The 17,690-nt window shown below is 45.5% G+C and overlaps 1 protein-coding gene across 1 annotated transcript in view; it reads right to left on the bottom strand.

Moving 5' to 3' along the window:
* CPEB1 (cytoplasmic polyadenylation element binding protein 1) overlaps positions 1-17,690 on the bottom strand; it is a 108,003-nt gene that overhangs the window by 14,671 nt on the left and 75,642 nt on the right. Inside the window, exon 3 of the mRNA XM_049906185.1 lies at positions 17,457-17,645. Coding sequence (XP_049762142.1) covers positions 17,457-17,645 — 189 coding nt within the window. The remainder of the gene's footprint in view (positions 1-17,456; positions 17,646-17,690) is intronic.

Genomic DNA, 17,690 nt, shown 5'->3' with positions numbered 1-17,690 from the left:
CAAAATCCTAGCATATGAAGATTCTTTTATGTATTCCTGATCTTCAAACCTTCACGATGGATGCAGAGTGATGCTGTGGTTAAGCCCACTCTAACCTAAGATAAACCTGGATTGAAACCCTGGCTCTGATGCCTCCTGTGTGTGGCTGTGTGTTCTGGGAAACACACTAAGCCTTTCTGAGCCTCCATTTTCTCACTGGCACCTTGGGTGGAATACCAAGTTAGTTATGCTTATAACATTATTATGAGAGTTCAATAATTAAATAACAGAAAGTGCTCAGCAGAGCAGTACCCAGCGCACAATATTTAAATATCAAACATTAAAAGAGAGGGGAGCAGAGGTTGAGAAAGAAAAGGTGGATAAAGTGGACGGCAGAAGAGACCAATACTTTTCTGAACTTGGCCTTGGGAAGATAAGGAATCTGAGGCATAGCGCACCCTTCTTGATCCTCGAGAATGAGTAATAAGAGAGCTTTGCCATAGAGTTATGGGGGCACGAAGGCTGGGGAAGGAGCCGTAATCTGATGTTTTTTTCATCTGAAGGATGAGGAGAACCCAAACATTAGAACAGCTGTGATGTGAAACTGAAATGATGTACGTGTGTAAATGCTCAATAAGTAGTGGCTGTAGCTGGCTCCGCCTCTGCCCTGACGAGCAAATGAGCAAACACAGGTCACTGAGAGGTGGTTTCCTCTCAAGCCTTCAAGTCAGCCTAAATCCCTGACTGAGGCTGTGGTGAATGCCAAGAAGCAGAAGTCAACCTCTCCAAGCATGAAATCAAAGTCAAGGCATGTTTCCAGGGTACCTATGCCACTCGCAACACAATACAGGCACAAGATGCAAAACAGCTGTTACTGTGGGATCAGATCAACCCACTCCCCTTTATGCATATGAAGTCTATGGTGAAATTAGTTCCTTTATGTGACCTTTTGCCTGGTTCTCTGGAAATAACTGCTTGACAGATTTTTTCCCTAAGCCCTGAGGAGTTACCTTTGCCCTAGTTTTCCACCCCAGAGGGTTTGTTTCTTTTGTCCAGGCTGACTGACATTTCCTGGATAAGCTGTGAACAACTCGATGGTTTGATACTTTTTGTCTGGCCCTGGACTGCAGCCTGCCCTGTGACTGGTGTGTACCATGCAGGGATGGCTCAACATACTATGCAAATGATGTGATTATAGACTATGCAAATAAACAACTATGGCCTACTGAGAGGGTACTGGTCAGTTTGTGGCCTTGGTGGGAGGGCCATGCCTTGAAATTGACCAAGAGTTTGCTTATATATGCAGCCAGCCCCACAGAGGTTTGTGGATAGAGAAGAAAGAAGATGCAAAAAGGAAAAAAGGCAAGAGGAAGAAAGAAGCAGAGAGAAGCAAAGAGCCTCCTCTAAGAGTTGTAACATGGGTGGGTCAACAGTTGTTAACACTGAAGAGCTGGTGGCAACAGGCCTGGAAGGGGCTCTGCGGTTGTCAGTGGTGATGGCAGAAACCTGCTGATAACAATGCAGCTGAGAGAGCCAAACAAAACTGCTACGCTGACTATGAGCTGGGTCCGTTAGCAGTGGAGGGGCTGACAGCAGGGAGGCTGAAGGCAGAGAGGCCTGTCCTCGGGGCAGAGACAGGGGTCTGTCTTCAGGGGGCAGAGACAGGGGGCCTGCACAGCTGAAAGGGAGCATGCAAAGCAGAGAAGGGCCTGCCTGATTGCCAAGAGAAGCTGGGAGGGCTGTCCTGCACTGAAGAAGGTAAGGATGTACTCTCCACTTTGGGGAGCCTTCCAGACTTTACCTACATGCTTCTCGATCCTGATCTTCAGTTGTAGCCTGCTGATCCTGATCCCAAGGTGTCCCTATTACTTCCTTAATAAACCATGTAACTGCTAAGTACGCTCTGTGAGTTCTGTGGTGGCCACTGCAATGAATTATCAAACCCAGCAGAGAAGGTGGAGGGTGGGTGGTGTCAGAACTGGTAAAAAGGTTAGAGAATAAAGGTATGTCTGACCTCCACCTCATAGGGATCAGCCTTGAGCTGATCTTGACTGGCATTATCCCCCCTAAAACTAGACAGGTTCTGATGCTAATACTACCATTTCACAACGTCTCTTTTGGATAAAGTTATGGTAGGGCCATCTTTAACTTTTTAATAAACTGTTAGATTGTTTTCCAAAGAGGATGTATCATCTTACATTCCCACCAGCAGCAGTGAGACGTGCACCCCCTCCACATCTTCACCAACACTTGATGTGGTCAGTCTTTTTAGCTTTAGCCAATCCAGTAAGTGTGTGTGGGCAAGTGGGTAGAGAGCTGTGCCATATCCAGCAAGGAGTTAGTTCACTGATTTTTCTTCAAGGAAACATTCTTTTACCTGGCCTTTTTAATTTCCAAAGCAAAAGCACTTAATTGTATGCCAGAGCTAAGAGTCTGACAATGCTTGGATTCTGACCCTCATCAGAAATATTTTTTGACAAATATCTCAAATAATCCTTGACAAAACCCCTGCCTGAAAGAAACACAAAATCAAAACCCCTAGAATCCAGGCCTTGAGAAGGTAGAAGGTATGAAGATTTATTCAAGGCTCTTCCTTGCCTGCTGTAATATGCCTGGCAAAAAAAAGCACCACAGAAACTAACAGATCACATGCCTTGGTCTTAAAAGTAATGTCAATGCCCTCAAGGACCTCATCCTTTTTCACAATTTATAAAAACAAGTTTAGGGTGGCAAGCAATGAGGTAACAGTCAAATCATAAACAGCATTCAAAACTAGGTTAAAGAGTTTAGATTTTATCTTCACAGTAACTGAGAGACACTGAAGAGATGTACTGAAGAGCTGCTGTGGGGATGGCAAATGCAGCTGACTAGGGATAGGAAGGAAGGCTGTGCGTGGTACCCAGGGCCCAGCCGAGACAGTGATCAAGTATTTAAACTGGACGTATGCAACAGTGAAACTCGCAGAAGAGGAGCAACTGAATCCGCATTTTAGGCAGCACCATGCGGAAAAGAAGTCTAAGTTGGGACAGGTCAGGATACAAGCAAAACAATTAGGAGGCCCTACAGTGATCCAGTAAGAGGAGGGTCTGAACCAAGTGACAGGAACTTAGCATGGACAGGGTACCAATCAAAGAAGGAGAGGAAAAAGTTGGTGGCATACTGAATGAGGGATATTCGGAAAAGATATCAAGGATAATATCAAAATATAACTTGGGTGGTGTCATGTTTCAAGACAGCAAACGCAGAACAGATTGGGGAGGTAAGAAGAGTTAAGAATTAGACGATGTCTAAAAGAGACTCAGATAACAATGCTCTGGAAATCTGGTCTAATGATAAATATTTGGGAGACATGCAGATGAGAGCTAGAGCTGTGGAAATATGAGAGACTACCCACCCACTTTGAGAAATGGGCCTCAAGCAGAACCTAGAAAACCCAAGCAATTCAAAGATAAGCAGAGCAGGGGAAACTGCAAAAACTATGGAGGAGTTGACTAAAATGGCACAATGAAAACCAGGTGAATATTTTAAGAGCGAGTACGTAGTCAATGTCAATTTCTACGAAGAGATCAAGTCAGATAAAAATAAATACATACATTCAATTTAACTGGTAACCTCAGCAAAAGCCATTTTAGTGGAATGGTGGTGGCTGAAGCCAGTTTGCAGGGGGTTAAGGATGACTGAGTGGAAAGGAGGTACAAAAAGTGAGTACACTGTATTTTATTAAATGTAAATTATACCTCAATAAAGTTGACTTTAAAAATAACTGCTTAAAGGAATAATAAAGTAAGTACAGAAAATCCTATAGCTGCAAGAGGAAATGAGAAAGCAATAGAAAGATAAAAAGGACAAAGAATTTTAAAAAATTAAGATGGAAAAGACTTAAACATGCTCAAACAATGAGAGAAGGTGAGCTTGAGACACAGGACAAAGTGGAAGAAACAACAGAATGAAGTAAGATGAAGGAAATTATTATGGATAAGAGTATCCTTTTCAGAAGGTAGGAGGTGGTTTGAGTGGAAGCAGTTTGGGTGGTCAGACCATGAGCTAGGAAGTTACTACCCAATGGTCTCTTTTCAGTGCACAGCACTGCAAATGACAAGGCAGTGATGTGAAACAACTGTCGTGGGAATAGCGAAGGAAGCTGACCAGAGATATTGTCTTAGTTATCTAGTGCTGCTATAACAGAGGACAACCCCGGTGGCGCAGTGGTTAAGAGCTACGGCTACTAACCACAACTGGATGGCTTTAACAAACAGAAATGCTCTCACAGTTTAGAAGACTAGAGTCCGAATTCAGGGTGCCGACTCTAAAAGAAGGCTTTCTTTTTCTGTCGGCTCTGGAGGAAGGGCCTCGTCTCTTTAGCTTGTTTCCTGGTTCCTTGGAGATCTCCATGCGACTTGACATCAATCTTTCCCCATCTCTGCTTGCTAGCTTGCTAGCTTAATCTCTTTTATCTCTCAAAAGAGACTGACTCAAGATACATCCTACACTAATCCTGCCTCATTAACATAACAAAGACAACCTATTCCCAAATGGGATTATAACCACAAACATAGAGATCAGGATTTACAACACATATTTTTGAGAGACTCAATTCAATCCATAACAGATATTAAGGAACACTGCCAGTGGAACCCAGGGCCCAGCTGAGAGAGACCAAGTATTTAAACTGGATTTAGGCAATTTTCTGCAGCAGTGTGCAGGAACCTGGAGGCACTGGATCCATAAAGAGCTATGACTTTTTCCAAGTGGGTGTGTAGGAGGAAATGGGGCAAGAGAGCTGACAGTGAAAGTAACAGAGGAGATGAAGAATGGGTCACGTATTATGGGCTAAGGACAGAAAAGGGTCAACAGACTGGGAGCAGCTGGAAGCAGCAGCAATTTCTATGGGCTGACACCTACAAAAGGAGTAAAGGTGTTAGAATAGACGAGGCAGGACCATGAAGTTTCAGAGTTCTGAGGGTGGCAAAGTCTAGGGTGCAGAACTACACGTGAATGAAGTGGAAACTGTGGGGTATAAAATATTGAATGGGTCATCCATATGGACATTAAAGATTCCCATGGCAATCGCTTGACTTGAGGTTTAAAACAAAACAAAAAGCAGGTGTTGAGATCTTCAGTGAGAAAAGGGGAAGGACCAGGAAATGATGAAGAGGAAGAGAGGTAAGAAGGTCAAATGGTACTCACAGAAAAAGGGATTTATTCCTCTAAAGCACAGGAGTCATAGTATACAAATACATAGTATACTATACATTTACACGGTATAGTATACAAAGGAACAAAAAGAATGACCTGAGGTAGATGAGACCTGGGAGAATGACCAGCCTCCACTTGGCAAATCAGCATCCTAGAGCAAAATCCTTTAGCTAAGGGAACACTCACCGGTGACGACTAAGATGAAGGGCAGTTTGTTAATACTGGAAAAGAGGAAGTTTCAGGCTTAAGTACAAGCACAGTACAGATCAGTGATGGTTAAAATTCTGTGTCAACTTGGCTGGGCCATGATTCTCAGTGTTTATATGTGATTACCCCCACGATGGAATCTGCTGTGAGCAGCCAATCAGTTGAGGGGCAGTTTCCTAGGGCATGTGGCCTGCCACCTGAATATAAGTGGATGTTCTGGCTTTTGTGGGCTCTGGACCCTGCAGCTGCCTCCTGTTTGTCTGACCCCTGGTTCTTGGGACTTGGGCTATAGCTTATCTGCTGATCTTGGGGTTCGCTCATCTTCACAGCCTGTGTGTGAGTAAGAGCCCTGCTCTCCAACCTGCCCATCTTGGGTTCACCAGCCCCTACAGCTACGTGAATCGGGGGAAGCCTTGTGGTCTTACCCGCCAATCTTGGGATTCGTCTGTCTCCACAGCCTGTGAGCAAGAGCCCCACTCTCTGACCCTCCGATCTTGGGTTCACCAGCCCCTGCAGCTACATGAATCAGGTGAAGCCTCTATCATGATCCATGGACCTGGGATATTCCAGCCTCCACAACCCTGTGAGCCATTTCCTTGATAAAAATCTCTTTCTATACGTAGTCACACATTTTACTGGTTTTGCTTCTCTAGACAACCCAGCCTAAGACAAGATCTCTGAAAGTTGTCAAGGAAGATGTAGCATAAAGCAGTATGCAAAAAAATAGTTAGGAGTAAACAGCTGGCCCAAGGGGCTTTTGTCTGGGGGCAGCAAAGATGAGAAATATAGGGCACGGTGACTATGTTATGACCCAAGGTTTTAAAGAAGTATACTAGAAAGGGTCAAAAAGCAACACAGGTAGCCACTACAGACCACTTTTTTCTTTCATATCGATTTGTGGTAGTACATCTGTTCTACCAGCCACAGATCTCTCTCTACTATATTGCAATTCACTACTGTGCCCACAAAGATAGCTTGAGGCTTTGTCAAATTCCTGTGGAAAGCCAGGAATTACATCTACAGCAGTCCTCTAATCTGGTCATAAGCCTGTCTAAAAAGAAAACAGCATGACAAATCCATGTTGGCTAGTAATGAACTCTACCTACCTTCCTCAAGTATTTATACTTCATGGTCAATCACCTGTTCTACAATCTGGGGGAGGTTCAATCAAGCTCCTACCATTCACTAATAATGACTTGCATTTATTAAACACCTAGCATGTGCCAGACACTGTGTTACAAGCACTTCAGGTAAGTAATCTTTACCGTATCTTAGAACATAGATATTATTACCCCTATTTTAATAGGAAACCAAGTTTGTACAAGTATGTAACAGCTGGTTAGTCAGAGAATAAGACCCGGCTTTCTGACTGTAAGCTTCATCTTCTGTAGTGTACCATTCTCTAGCTACTTTTGTTTGTTTTTTTAATAGGACCTCACATCTACTTGCCTTCATGTTCCTGGCACCTCTCTTTTTTTCAAAATCCTTTAAGACCATCAATTGTAGACAAGCAAGTTCATGCACCAGAGGTCAGTGTCTTGGGATCTAAATCATCCAGGCCTTAACACTTACCTAGGACCTTGCTTTTAAAAAGCATCCTGGTACTCATCAAAGACCTCATTGTTACTGCTGTTGTCAGATGCCAGTAAGTTGCCCTTTGACTCACAGCAACCCTACACAACAGGATTGGACCATTGTGATCCATCAGGTTTTTACTGCTGATTTTCAGAAGCAGATCACCAGGCCTTTCTTTCCAGTTTTCTTAGTCTGCAAGCTCCACTGTAACCTGTTCAGTATCACGCTGTTGTTGTTAGGTGCCACTGAGCTGGTTTGGACTCACAGCAACTCTATGTACAACAGAACAAACATTGCCCTGTCCTGCACCATCCTCATAGTAGTTGCCAAGCTTGAGCCCATTGTTGCAACCATTGTTTCCATCTGTCTCATTGAGGGTCTTCCTCTTTTTCACTGACCCTCTATTTCACCAAGTATGTTGTCCTTCAGAGACTGGTCCCTTCTGATAACATGTCCAAAGTACATGAGACAAGGTCTCACCATCCTTGCTTCTAAGGAGCGTTCTGGCTGTACTTCTTCCAAGACAGATTTGTCTCTTCTGGGAGTCTGCTCTTCGGCAATACCATAATTCAAAGGCATCAACTCTTCTTTGGTCTAGCTTTGGCATGCATACAAGGTGATTGAAAATACCATGGTTTGGGTCAGGCGCACCTTAGTTTTCAAAATGACATCTTTGCTTCTCAACTCTTTAATGAGGTCTTTTGCAGTGGATATGCCCAATGCAACGCATCGCTTGACTTCTTGACTGCTGCTTCCACTGGCATTGATTGTAGATTCAAGTAAAATGAAATCCTTGACAACTTCAATCTAGTCTCTGTTTATCATGATGTTGCTTACTGGTCCAGTTGTAAGGATTTTTGTTTTCTTTATGTTGAGGTGTAATCCATACCAAAGGCCATAGTCCTTGGATCTTCATCAGTAAGTGCTTCGAGTCCTCTTTACTTTCATTAAGCAAGGTTGTGTCATCTGCATATCACAAGTTGTTAATGAGTCTTCCTCCAATCCTGATGCCCTGTTCTTCTTCATATAGGAGCCCTGGTGGTGCAGTGGTTAAAATACTCAGCTGCTAATCAACTGGTCGGCAGTTCAAACCCACTGGCGGCTCCGAGGGAGAAAAATGTGGCAGTCAACTTCCATAAAGATTACAGCCTTGGAAATCCTATGGGGCAGTTCTACTCAGTCCTATAGGGTCGCTACAAGTTGGAATCGACTTGATGGCAATAGGTTCAGCATCATAGCAACATGTAAGCCTCCACGGACCCACCTATTGACAGATGAGTGGTGGCTGGTGGCTGCCATGAGCTGCACTGGCCAGGAATGGAACCCACGTCTCCCGCACAAAAGGCAGGATTCTACCACTGAAAACCAATGCCTCATACTTCAGACCTACTGAATCAGAACCTGCATTTTAACGAGATCCCCGGGAAATCTGTCTACATGTAAAAGTTTGAGACGCACTCGTCTAGAAAAACCCTAGGCTTGTTACTTCAAGCTTCTCATAGATTCCCTTACCACACCCTCAAAACACTTTCATAAGTGTTTATTTCTCTTGACTTAGAGAACTGGAGGTTATTTAAATACAATTCTGACAGCACAATGGTGACTCCTTCCCAAGAGGAAAAAAAAAAAAAGGTTCATCAATTAAAGAAATAATGGTGGCTATACCTGACGTCTTCCAAAGAGTTTGGTCTCTGAAAATACTGGGTTGGAGGGAGAGGGGGAAGTAGGGAGGCAAAGAGACTAAGTAACCAGGGACAAATAAGAATATACAAAAGAGTGGCATAGATAGTGGTAATACATTGAGGAAAAGTGATGCCCATAACAAGCTGAACGTTGTGAAAAACACAAGACAACCAAGGGACTTTTGAAAGCTCACACTGAGCAAAAATAAAGACAGCTAGGGCCTACTTCTTGGGGCAGATGCATGTTAAGAGATGACAGGAAGGTACCACAGGAACTGTTATGAAAGACATTACTGGGTCACTTGACAAAATTGGAATATGAATAGTTTACTAAGAGGATTATTATCAATTTAAAGTTGCTGAAGTTACCCACCTGGAGCAAAGGAGAATGAAGAACTCCAAAGACACAAGGTAATTATTAGCCCAAGAGACAGAAAGGGCCACATAAACCAGAGACTACATCAGCCTGAGACCAGAAGAACTGGATGGTGCCCAGCTACAACCATGACTGCCCTGACAGGGAACACAACAGAGAACACCTAAGGCAGACAGAGAGCAGTGGGATGCAGACCTCAAATTCTCATAAAAAGACTTAATGGTCCGATTGAATCTAGAAGGCCCCCAGAGGTCATGGTCCCCAGACCTTCTGTTAGCCCAAGACAGGAACCATTTCCAAAGCCAACTCTTCAGACATGGATTGGACTGCACTATGGGACAGAAAATGATACTGGTGAAGAGTGAGCTTCTTGGATCAAGTAGACACATCTGACTATGTGGGCAGCTCCTGTCTGGAGGGGAGATGAGAGGACACAGGGGGTCAGAAGCTGGCCAAATGGACGTAAGAATAAAGGGTGGAGAGCAGGAGTGTGCTGTCTCATTAGAGGGAGAGCAACTACGACTTTATAACAAGGTATATATAAATTTTTGTATGTGAGAATAACTAGATTTGTACACTTTCACTTAAAGCACAATAAAAAATAAAAAAGGCTAGGGAAGTGTTCTAAATTAAAGTGGAAAGAGATATAATAAAGTTACTGAAATTGCTAACTGTTTAGCTATGCATAAATATGTGTTTAAAAAAAAAAAGTCGCTTTTCAGTTGATTCCGACTCATAGCAACCCTAGAGGACAGAGGAGAACTGTCCCACAGAGTTTCCAAGGAGCGGCTGGTAGGTTCAAACTGCCAGCCTTTTGGTTAGCAGACAAATGCTTAACCACTGTGCTACCAGGGCTCCAAATATAGGTAGGAACATCTCTATTCTTAGTAGTTCAGAAAAGAATCATAGATATGGCAAGATACAGACAGAACATGCAAAATGATAAAGCAAATAGGGTAAAACTGTTAGCAGTAGGAGAATCTGGATAAAGGTAATACAAGTATTCTTTGTATACTTATTTTATACTTCTTTAAATTTGAAGTTATTTCCAAAGAAAAAGTTAAAAAAAAAAAAATGACAGGAAGGAAAACTAGTCAATTCCCATTTAGCTTTCTTCACCTCTTTCAAGGCAACTGATCTAACCAGAAATGAGAAATCAAGCACAAAGTAATAAGGACATGAATCCCCAGGGGAGAAGGTGGTAATTGAGTACCTTTGAAGTCTGTGCTCATGGAAGGAAATAACCTTTTTTTAAACAAGCTTTTTAAAGCCTCAAAAACATTTGTATAGATTTTTGTATAAAGTTCTGCCTTCTCAACCTAACATACCAAGGGCCATCCTTACCATCCTACTCCAACAGCAAATAGCTCAACACCTGGCAGAGAGCAGGTGATAAATGTTTGAATACTGCAGAAAGGAGTATCGTATCATCACTTGGAGCCCTGGTGGCACATGTGGTTAAGCGTTTGGCTACTAGGAAAAAGGTGGGCAGTTCAAATCCACCATACGCTCCTTGGAAACCCTATGGGGCAGTTCTACTCTGTCTTATAGGGTTGCTATGAGTTGGAATCGACTCGATGGAAATGGATTTTTGGTTTTAGAGCCAGGATGCTCACTGAGGCCATACCCTTTTATATCAAAGTTATTCTATTTAAAGACACTATGGTGGCTTAGATGCAACTCAGACTTAGGGGCAAGAACCTTAGTTCATCCCTTCCCAGCCCATTACCAAAACAGAGGTTTAGAATACAGTGACCTGCCATCAAACTTGTGACAGCACTCTTTCTACTGCTTTCAAATACTTTCTTCAAAGGGAATGAAGCATATGAAATAGATACAGGCTGAAGAGAGCTACTGTGGTTGAGGAAGGGCAGAAACTTGTTGGGATCCTCAGAACCACTGAAATATACTCCTGCATTCAAGTACAAAGAGCAAGGAAGAGTGCCTCAACGGACACTACACTAACCACACAGAAAAAAAAGGGAAAGGGCTTAGATTGAAGGCTTCGAAAGAGGCAATGCCATCTGGTAGGGAGGGAAGATCAGGGTACCCCAGAATTAACACACCTGGGGCTAGTCAGCACCTCCATTCATCACTTCCTGCAAATATTGACTGGAAGGGACCCAAGATACTGTGTGAGATTCACTAGGAAAGACATGAAAGTATCAAGAGGCCTAGAGTTTTCTGGCTGGTTTGATGTTCCCTTTAACCTATGTGGGGAGTCAAGGGTTTTGGTAACTCGCCACCCATGGCCAGATGCCCTACAAAGGCCTGACTCCCTCCTCTAGCCCAACCTCACAGAGGGCCTGGACATGTAGTTCTCTGAGTATCTACAGGTCAAAGGAAGGAAAGCAGGAGAGACACTGGGCTCTGGAGGAAGGTGAGACCTAATTTTAGGAGCCAGAACTGGTTCCAGCTCAGCTCAGGAGACCACACTTACCCTACGTATAGTTGATGAGTGAGCAGAACCAATTCCCACCAGTGGGAAGGAACAGAACAGCTAGCAATGGCCCCTTCCCTGGGCTTACTTCCCTTCTTTGTAACTCAAGGCAGGAAGCGGACCTACTGGAAAGGCAATCTCTCTATACCATACAACCTAAAATTCAGTGAAAGCTGCAGGCCAGTGGCTGGTATCAAACTCCACCCCGCACCACCACAAGGCACGGAGGTTCGTGGAAGCCATATGCATGCATTAGCCCACATGGCTTGGGGGTCGAGTTGGGGGCGAGAAGTTTCACAGTCACCCTCCAATGGTGGCCAAGGCCCTGCCTCTTTGTTCCTGTCCTCACCTCCACAATTCAGAGGCCAAAGGAAGTCTGAGGTTTCCCAAGTGCCTCTGGCCCTGGTGGCCGAGTGTCTAGCAAATCCACATCTTCCCATAGGTGACTAAGAGAGGCTGTATGCTCTTCCTGGAGCGGAGGCACCCATCCCCACTCACATGCTGGCAGGAATCGGCAGGAGCTACAGACAGCTCTCAAAAAAGTCACGGGGAGGAGAGGACCTGGCAGAGGGTTCCCGCTCATTAATGCTACCTCAGAGGGTACAACAGACCAGATCAGCAGTAATATTTTTAGACCGATTGTTAACTTTCTCCACTTTCACCCTTCTATGCCAGATTCTGTGGGTTTTACAGCTGAGTCATTGCTCGAATTTTCTCAAGCCTTCCCCAAAAGTACAAAGGCACCCAGAATCTGATGGCAGTGGTAGCAACAACAGCAAGGGTCTGGCACTGGATGCCTGCATTGTAAGACGTTGTCTGAACTTGAGCTGAGGTAGGACAGAAACCAGGCCCAAGACGTAAGTCAGATGCTTGTTACCTAATGGGAGTGGCTGTGGGAAAAATCCAGACCAGGAACATAAGGCCTCATACCTGGAACCCTTCCTCCCTATTCCTTGGGACTAGGTTACTTGTTCAGGATCTGTGTGAAAGCAGTGAGGGGAGGGTGAACAGCAGCACCTACCCCAGGTAAGAAAACAGGTAACTCTTTTGCCTATAACCCCAAACCTCCAACTTTACAGCACATACCAACTCAGGGGGTGACCTTCTGAATATGAACTCCTCTCACTGACTGTGAATCCCTCAGTTCCAAGATGGTACCAAACATATCCCTTTTCCCCAGTGATTCCCAATCTTGTTCTTTAGACAAGTTCTATTAACCTGCAGAACAGACATACCCAAGTCCCATGTAACACCAGAGCATACTCGGCTCCTGTACCCAACCACCTCTTTTTCTCTCTCACTTAGGAGGCATGCCATTGTCATCCTGCTTCCCAGATTCTCCTGCCTCTCCACACTGAAAACTGTTCCTAAACAGACTGCCTGACTCCATGGTAAGGCTCATGCATGCTCCAGCATATGACAACTTTCCATAAATGCATCATCATGTGCTAGAAGCCTGATGATCCTTGGTAATGATCCTTAAAGAATCTGTCCATCCACCTAATCAACAAAAGGAGGAGGCATAAGAATGGGAGAGACTTGTCTGAACTTGGCAGTTAAAAAAAACACTCAGGATTAACACAGTAGCTCTGCAATCATCATTCACTCGACAAATACTTATTAAAGACCCTTGAGCCAGGCACTGTGCTACCTTCTGGAAATGGATCAATGGAGAATTAGACAGTCTACGCAAATTTTTGGAGAGATCTTGGTTGGGCCCAGAGAGTCCATATTCCACATACGAAGGGTCCAACCCGATTCTAAAGGTTGCCTCAAAAAGGCTGTCTTAGAAGATGCTGGAAGTACAGCAGCAGCAGAAGTAAAATACTGAAGACTCTCCTCTTGTCCTAGACTGATCTGGCTGACAGATCTTGGGCAGCCTGCAAGTGTCACAACACAGGGCATGTGCCATTCACTGGTTAGCAGTTAGGGCAGAAACCAGAGAGGGTGAACAGGTTAATCCCCAAGGGACCCCTAAGAGTGAGTGGGAGGAAACAGAACATGTCCTCTGGCGTCCTTAGACTGAGCATCTGGTCTGTCCACTGGGCTTCTGTACAAGGCAGTCCTTAGGAGTCTGCATTTCCAGGTCCCCCAAAGTAGATTCTCAGAGTCACCCCACTCTCCTGCTGAGTAATGCTGCATGCCAAAGAGTCACAGGGGGAAGGCAGGAAGATAAATCCAGCGGGTGGTGCAGCTGATGAGCTGAGACTCAGGGCTGGAGAGGGAGTCAGAACTGCTCATCATGTGCCTTGGCCTTCAGGGATCTCACCAAGGGAACACACTGCCTCTACCTGAAGAGCCCCTAGAATTGTACACAGAGGGCTCACCTTAAAATAAGACTTCCTGCCCAACATGTCAGGGTTCTGCTCAAAGGAACTCAGGGGTAGCAGAAAGCATAAGAGTTTTGGAATCAAGAGGTCTGAATCACAATTCCAGTAGCTGTGTCACTTTTGGCACTTTGCAATCTCTCTTGGGCCTATTTCCTCATCTGTAAGACAAGAATAAGCAGCCCTGGTGGCGCAGTGGGTAAAAGCTCAGCTGCTAACCAAGGGGCTGACACTTCGAACCCACCAGCTGCTCCACAGGAGGAAGACGTGGCAGTCTGCTTCTGTAAAGATTTACAGCCTTGGAAACCCTATGGGGCAGTTCTGTCCTGTAGGGTTGCTGTGAGTCGGAATCAATTCCACGGCAAGGGGTTTAAGATGGGAATATTAGTAGTACCCATTTCACAGGACTATGCAAGCATTAACATCATGCGATATACTTAGCATAGGAAGAAGTCGATAAATGGTAGCTGTTAGTCACCCAACCTACTCATTCCATGATACTGAGGACAGCTTCCCTAGCCCTGTTGTTCCATTACAGGACTTAAGACACTGCAGGCAAGGCAAAGGTAGCCCTGGACACATGCCACTAGGGTCTCAGAGAGAAAGTGACTTCTAACATTCACCTTGCCCTAAAGGGTTTTCCTCCCCAGCAAGACCAAGGGCCTCAGGGCAGCAGAATCTAGAGGTGAGGGACCCTAAAATGCACCACACCCAAACCAATGCCAGCTTTGTAGGCACAACTCTCAAGGACACACTCCACGCCAGAGTCTGAGGCCAAGTGAAGTCCACATAGCAGAGGGTCCCTAAGCCCTGGAGAATGAACCCCATAGACCAGCCTCATGCTGACAGCCAGTGAAAGGTTGTCCCAAGGCAAAAAATTCTCAGGGAAGAAAATGGAAGCCCATACCATGGCAACTATCTTGCTGCATTTGGTATGCTTTCTTATCTGTTTTCCCCTGGACAGTTGGAGAGATTCTTAAGGACAACAATTTTATTCACTGATGTACCTTGAGTGCCTAACACAGTGCCTGGCACAGAGCCAGTGCTCAATGGTTACTGAATGAATTTAGCCAAGATTTTCAGTCAAATGTTCTGCTACCTCCAACCTTGCCTCCCACGTTGCCGAACACTTAAGAGTGCAGAAGACAGTCAGATGTGACGCCACAGCTGCCTGGGGCAAAGTATCACCAAACTTGCACTCTGGGCCCCAGAGAGACAGCTAGTGCACCAGGCTGTCTGCAGGAATAACTCCCAGACTGCTTCATGTCCTGGGAGACCAAGTCAGAAATGTTCTTCAACTCTCAGCTCTGCCCTGGAGGAGCAGCAGAGTGCTCAGAGCTGTGGAAATACCCGCTTCTCCTCCCTCCCTGAAGAAGCTGAACAAGTCCGTCTTCAGATGGGAAGGCAGTGTAGGCACTAGAATGTGGGCTGCATGTTCCCGCATTACTGGTGAGGGTGCACGATCTGGTGCTGCAGCTGGCTGGTGGGAGGGTTGCATCCCACTCCAGAAGGTGGTGCTCTCATGTGGGACTTCCAAAGGGCCCAGAGCTCAGCAAAAGAGAGGTGGCCATCGCAATGGCTCCAAACGCTGAGGACAACAAGGCAATCAGGAACAGATGTGTCCTCAGCCCTCAGAAAGAAGACATACCCAAGCTAACCCTGCCCACAGCAACATCATGCCACTGGGGCAACCCTCTAGTCCCTGTGAATTCCAGGGCCAGTCTGCAGCCGCTCCCTGATTCACAAAAATCAAGTAATACTCATCACTAAAGTACTTGATATGGATGGTGGAAAGTAAATCCATCCCCACTTCAGAGACAAACAGCTACAGGCACAAGCAGTTGAGAAGCTGGGGAAATTACGGCTGGACCCAAGCTATTTTTTATAGCCAAATCGTACAATAATTTTCAGGCCAAGCTCTCTAAGCCCCAAGCTGGGCCCACTTGCATTTCTACGGCCCCACTGCTGTGATATATTTCAGGACTCTTGAAGCTAAGAGAAAAAAGACCCCCAGAATGGCGATGCCCCAACCTGATAGCAATGAAAGAGAGTGCCTTGGTCAAACCCAATCACTCAGGTGCCTGTCCCCTAAGTGGGTTCTTCGGTCGTTTGCTTAGATACAGTGGGAGTGGGGACAGGACAAGGTCAGCTCCGCAGGCTACCCAGGTTGGCTTCAAAGGACCACACAAAGGAAACTACCAGAGCTTCCAAGCCAAGATCTCCTGGCATAGGATACCAAACAGTGACACCACATTTCCTTGCACAGGAGAACAGGGCAGTTACCAAGCTGTCTGAAAAAGCCTGTATCATCTGAAGGCCAGTACTTCAAGAAGCCCTACCTCAACCCAGAAGTATTTACTTAAAATTAAAGCAAACTCTTCCCCACCTGCATTTGGGGGGAAAAAAAAAAAAATCCGACCCCTTCACCAATCAAACGGGATTTTACCTAGACAACTGGGCATTAAAATGCCAAACAGACACGATAGTCCCAGACTCTGCAAAGCATTCTAAAAAAAAGACCTGCGCCAGACAGGGTGGAGGCCAGAGAAACCAACTAGACAGAGAAACCTACTAGACACAGAAACCAGTTAGACAGCACCTTGCTGTCATGTAGGGTGGGGTGTGGGAGCAAGGAATGGATGGCGGACTCAGCGTACCCCACCGTCAGCACCAGTAGCTAATGGTTTCCCCTCACCCCACTGCTTACTACCCTTCCATCTTATAATCTCTGCTGCCAATATTCTTTTTATTAAGGTATTATTTATATGAAGTAAAATACACAGACTTTAAGTGTACCCAGATTGTTTCTCAAGTTCATATTTCTTCCCGAACACTCTTAAGACTTGGGTCTGGCCAACTCTTCCACTTGTACCACAAGAGGAAAATAAATGGGCAATGGTCAGGGAGGGTAAATGGGCAATGGTCAGGGAGGGTGTCTGTGCAGCAGTTCAGGGAGTTGCCAAGAAGCCCCTTCCATCTGTCCCATCAAATTCTACCACGAAGACAAAGGACCCTAAAACGGAGATACTGTCCCTTAATCCACCTAGTTACCCTTAACACAAAGGAAAAAAAAAAAAGCCTCTGTACCTGGGAGTCACCCCATCCCTCTTACCCTGTCTACTCCCTTTCCAGGATCAATCCTCTTAGGTTAAGTCAATTCTAATATCCCAGCATTACCCAGCCTTACCTGGGGTTAAAATTCTTTCCTTGCCATGAATCAGGGACCACCCATCCTTCACATACAGCTCTCTAGTTTTAAAAGCCACTGAGAAATGGAATCTGGACATCTAGTGATTAGCCCCTTAAGTCCCCTCCCCCACCTAAAAGTGTTTTGCTTCATCATCTCTAAGACAGGCCTGGGCACCAGGGGGTTAGCTGGATCTTTTCTGCATGAGGTTGTCACCTTGGGGACCCTTCTCGGGGCCACCCCAGGTGCAGACTAACAACTCCAGGGAATTTATCAGGGTAAGTGGAAAAGCCATGCCTGCCTTTACGAGCAACCATCTGTCCTGCCACACTTACAGCCAGCATTTACATCTCTTGCAAAACAGCTCCATGTTGTAGGGGGTGGGGGGAGTAATGGAAAGAGGAACAGAACAACTGTTGCTGTGGATATCTTCCGCTCACCTCCCCATATGCCCCCTCCCCCAGCCAACTCATTCTCCGGCACTTACCCGAGTGTGTGCTGCTCTGGGCTGAGGAATCTGAGTCTTGGGTGCTCCAGGGTCGGTCCCAGCCTGTCAGACTGAGGGACTGCAGGCCAAGGCACAAGTCATTTGCATCTGGGAGGCCACGGGAAGATTCTTGCGCAGAGGTGGGGAAAAGCATCCTGTTCGTAACTGTTTCTTCAGAGTCCTGGAAGTCTGCTTTGGACAAGAGGACAGACAGCAAAACCCCCGAGTTAAGGG

This window comes from Elephas maximus, chromosome 13 (assembly GCF_024166365.1).
Source record: "Elephas maximus indicus isolate mEleMax1 chromosome 13, mEleMax1 primary haplotype, whole genome shotgun sequence".
Lineage (NCBI taxonomy): Eukaryota > Metazoa > Chordata > Mammalia > Proboscidea > Elephantidae > Elephas > Elephas maximus.
The sequence above is the reverse complement of the archived record's forward strand: the minus strand, read 5'-3'. Positions and strand labels throughout refer to the sequence as shown.